General features: G+C 36.6%; 1 protein-coding gene across 1 annotated transcript; it reads left to right on the forward strand.

Annotated features, from left to right (window-relative positions):
* Positions 1-2,016: 2,016 nt before the first annotated feature.
* LOC141637889 (uncharacterized) lies at positions 2,017-3,690 on the forward strand. The gene is made up of 4 exons (XM_074447296.1): positions 2,017-2,122; positions 2,562-2,953; positions 3,064-3,279; positions 3,364-3,690. The coding sequence occupies exons 1-4, from the start codon at positions 2,017-2,019 to the stop codon at positions 3,688-3,690; spliced, it is 1,041 nt and encodes a 346-aa protein (XP_074303397.1).
* Positions 3,691-4,228: the final 538 nt, after the last annotated feature.

Raw genomic sequence — 4,228 nt, forward strand, 5'->3', positions numbered from 1 at the left:
CCCCATTAAAATAAATAAAAAAAGGTCGCAAATCCCAATGATGAGATACTGTTAATGAGGTCGGTTAGCATGGTGTTATTGTTAAACGTGAGAAGTAGGTCGAATACCATTTAGCCTAATTGCAAGATGAGTGTTAGGGGTTGAACCTTGCACTTCCAACCATGATTCTCATAGTTTAACGCCCTTTCATGTTATATGAGTTTTCCCAATACCCTTGTTTGCTGCCTCACAATAAGAAATGGCTCCATAAACTGCGTGCAGGATTTTTTATTTTTGGTTATTTATTTCTTAAGCAATGGGTTTTATAAGATTATTATCCATCTACGACGTCATTCTATTATCGACTTTGTAACGACTTTGATAGTTTGATTATTATGAGATCATTGTGCGCCGTATAAGTTTACAACATTCTTACATAATGATGTGTAATTCAACGACACTAGCATAAATCTCCACGGAAGTACATATTAGGCTCTATTCTTTTGGACTGAAATTGTCTGAAGTGAATGGATCTGAACTGAACTGAAATTAATGGAGTTGGACTGAACTGAACTGAATTTAATGTAGCTGAACTGAACTAAATTAATAATAAAAAGATTATAATAATAGTTATTATTACAATAATAATAATAATAATAATAATAATAATAATAATAATAATAATAATAATAATAATAAATATTATAATACCAATACTATACTACTACTATAATAATAATAATAATAATAATAATAATAATAATAATAATAATAATAATAATAATAATAATAATAATAATAATAATAATAATAATAATAATAATAATAATAATAAGAAATTTGACCTAGAGAGAGAAGCGATGAACGATTAGAGAGAAGAAAACGCCGTCTTGATTTTCGAGCCAATGGCTAGGAAATCTAATATGCATAAGCAGAGAGAAATGAATTTACGTGGAAGGAGCATAGCAAGGTCTAGCAGTTTGATTGATAGTATTGAGACTAATAACAATATTGATGAAATACCGGCAAGTATAAACCCTAATTGAAAACATGATGGACCAGATGGTGAAATCCAAGGAAAATCTAAGGATATTAATGAGATTACAGGTATTCCCTGAACTAGTAGTTGAAACTGATGATGATGATGAAGTGGTGGTGGAGACAGAAAATGAAGAAGAGGATGACATGTCTGACAGGGATGATACCCCAAAACAGAGCAATACAATTCAAAACGAAGAATCTGAAACAGAAGGAGAACTGAAATCAGAGACTGATGGAAATGATGATATGCTACAAATTCAACAGGAGGACGTGGATGAGGAGATTGAATTCTGGAACCAAGTAGTGGTATGTTTCATACTAGGGGCCAATCAACCATGGGAGGTTTTAGAGGGATTCATCAGGCGCATATGGACCAAGTTTAATATAGATAAAATCTCTTTTATGCCAAATGGGGTATTTTTGGTTCAGTTCAAAACTTTGGAAATGAAGGAAAAGGTTATGTAGTCAGGATATTATCTTTTTGACAATAAACTTTTGATTTTTAAGCCTTGGACCAAGGATTTGGAATTGAGGAAGGCAGATGTAAAATCGGTACCAGCATGGATTCAAATTCATCATCTTCCCTTGAAATTTTGGGGAAAGATTGCCAAAGATTACTAATTTAGTTGGCAAATATATAAAAAGTGATGCTGCTACTGAGGAGAGAGCAAGGTTAGGATATGCTCGAGTTATGGTTGAACTTATGGTTGACCAAAAGCTACCTCCCAAGATTTCGTTCAAAGATGAAAAGGGTGATGTGGTAAAGGTGGAGATAGAATATGAGTGGAAACCAGTCACCTGCTCAAAATGTATGGGAATGGGACATCAAATGGAGAACTGTAGGAAAGGGGTGCCACAGAAGATGCAACAGAAGGTAGTCAAGAAAGTGTGGAGACCTGTGGTGAAAGCTGTCGAGGGGGTACAGAAACCAGAGATGGTTGGTAAAGGTGTTATGACAGTAACTAACACTACAAATCAGCCTAAAAACTAGTCAGGATGCATAATGGTGATGGTGGTCAGGATGGGTATAGTGCAAACTCTTTTGGTGCTTTCTCATATAAGGAGATTCTGTCTCCAACTAAGCAGGCAAGAGTGACGAATGGTAATGATCCCTTCCCCAACAAACCTCATGGATAAGATAGGATTTTGGAATATTAGGGGCATGAATAGAGTTAGGAAACAAAAAGAGATTAATTTTTTCTTGCAGAATAAAGATATTGGGTTGTTTGGATTACTTGAGACAAAAATAAAAAATAAAGCCTTGCATAGGGCATTAGGCAGCTTTAATTCTTGGTGTATTTCTACTAATAATGGGTATCATAGTGGTGGAAGGATTTGGGTTCTTTGGCAGCCACAGGCCTATAGAATTCAGTTTCTTGAGTAAAATGCACAGTACATACAAATAAAGGTTGAGTCTTTGCTAAATAGGAATGTGTTCTACCTGACCATGGTCTATGCTTTTAATGGTATTCAAGAGAGAGAGCCTCTATGGGCTCATCTGAGGAGGATTTCTCAATTGGTCAATGGTCCATGAGCTATAGCTGGGGACTTTAATTGTGTTTTATCTGCTGCTGAAAGGATTGGTGGAAATACTCCATCATCTGAGATTGACTCCTTCAGATCTTGTGTGGATGATTGTGGAGTGATTGATATTACCAGTGTTGGGTCTGTATTCACGTGGAATAATAAACAGAAGCCAGAGGCAAGAATCTATAGTAGATTAGATAGGTTCCTTATTAATAAAGATTGGAGTGATCATTTGCATGAAGCTTATGCACATTTCCTCCCTGATGGCTTATATGACCATACTCCTTGCATTGTTAGTCACTCTCAGCAGATTAAGAGTAAGAGCAGCTTCAAATCTTTAATATGTGGGGAGCTTCTGCAAATTTTCTCGCTACAATCAGAAGGAATTGGGATAGGGCATTGCCTGGCACTCATATGTTCAAGCTTGCAAGAAATTTGAAATTGTTAAAACCTGCCATGAAGGAATTAAACAGGGATAAGTTTAGTGATATTGAGCAAACTACTAATATTTAGCAGCAGCAAGTCCAGAAATTGCAGGAAGATATTGGGCAGGATCCTTCAAATCTGCAGCTCATTGAGGAGGTGTTTAGACCAGTTCAGGAACTTAAAGAGTTAAGTGAGGCAAGAGATACATTCTTAGCTCAAAAATCTAAGCAGGTTTGGATTCAGGAAGGTGACTCCAATAGTGCTTTCTTTCATGGGATGCTCAAGAGGAGGAGATCTGGTAATAAGGTGATCATGGTTGAAGACATGAATGGTAATATGTGTGATAGTCCTGCAAAAATTCAGTCTGCTTTTCTTTAGTATTACCAACAGTTGCTTGGGACTAGTCAGGAAACTAGCAAGATACACAAGAGGATAATTGATCAAGGACCTAGATGCAGTGAGGAGATGGTTGGTAGTCTGCTGGTACCTATCACAGCAAAGGAGATTAGGGATGTTATGTTTAGTATCCCTTATATTAAATCCCCTGGCCCTGATGGGTATACAAGTAGATTTTTTAAGGATGCATGGAATGAAATTGGAGGAGATGTGGTTACCGCTGTCAAGGATTTTTTCATTAATAAGAAGCTCTTAAGACAGTTGAATGCAACAAATTTAACTTTGATTCCTAAATGTGATAGGCCCAAGAGTGTGTTATAATTTCGACCTATAGCCTGCTGCAATGTGGTATACAAGGTGATTTCTAAACTTTTGTGTGCCAGGCTAGCTACTGTGTTGCCTCAGCTAATTGATCAAAATCAGGGAGCCTTTTTTCAGAACAGAAGCATACAAGAAAATATTCTAATATGCTAGGACCTTATTAGGTTGTATGAAAGGCCAAATACCTCTCTAAGATGCTTGTTCAAAATTGATTTGCAAAAGACCTATGACACTATGGAGTGGAATTTTGTGGATCAGATGCTGGTACTGCTCAATTTCCCTACTGATTTCAGAGCTATGATAATGGAGTGCATTACCACTGCTTCTTTCTCAATCTCCATCAATGGTGAAATGTTTGGGTACTTTAAGGGTCAGAGAGGATTGAGACAAGGAGATCCTCTATCTCCCCTTATATTTACTCTATGTATGGAGTACTTGACTAGGACTCTTAAGTATGCTGCTGGCAAGTATGCCTTCAAATATCACCCAATGTGCAAAGAGTTGAAGTTGGCTAGTCTGATGTTTACTGATGATGTGT

Source organism: Silene latifolia, unplaced genomic scaffold, assembly GCF_048544455.1.
Source record: "Silene latifolia isolate original U9 population unplaced genomic scaffold, ASM4854445v1 scaffold_156, whole genome shotgun sequence".
Taxonomy (NCBI): Eukaryota; Viridiplantae; Streptophyta; class Magnoliopsida; order Caryophyllales; family Caryophyllaceae; genus Silene; species Silene latifolia.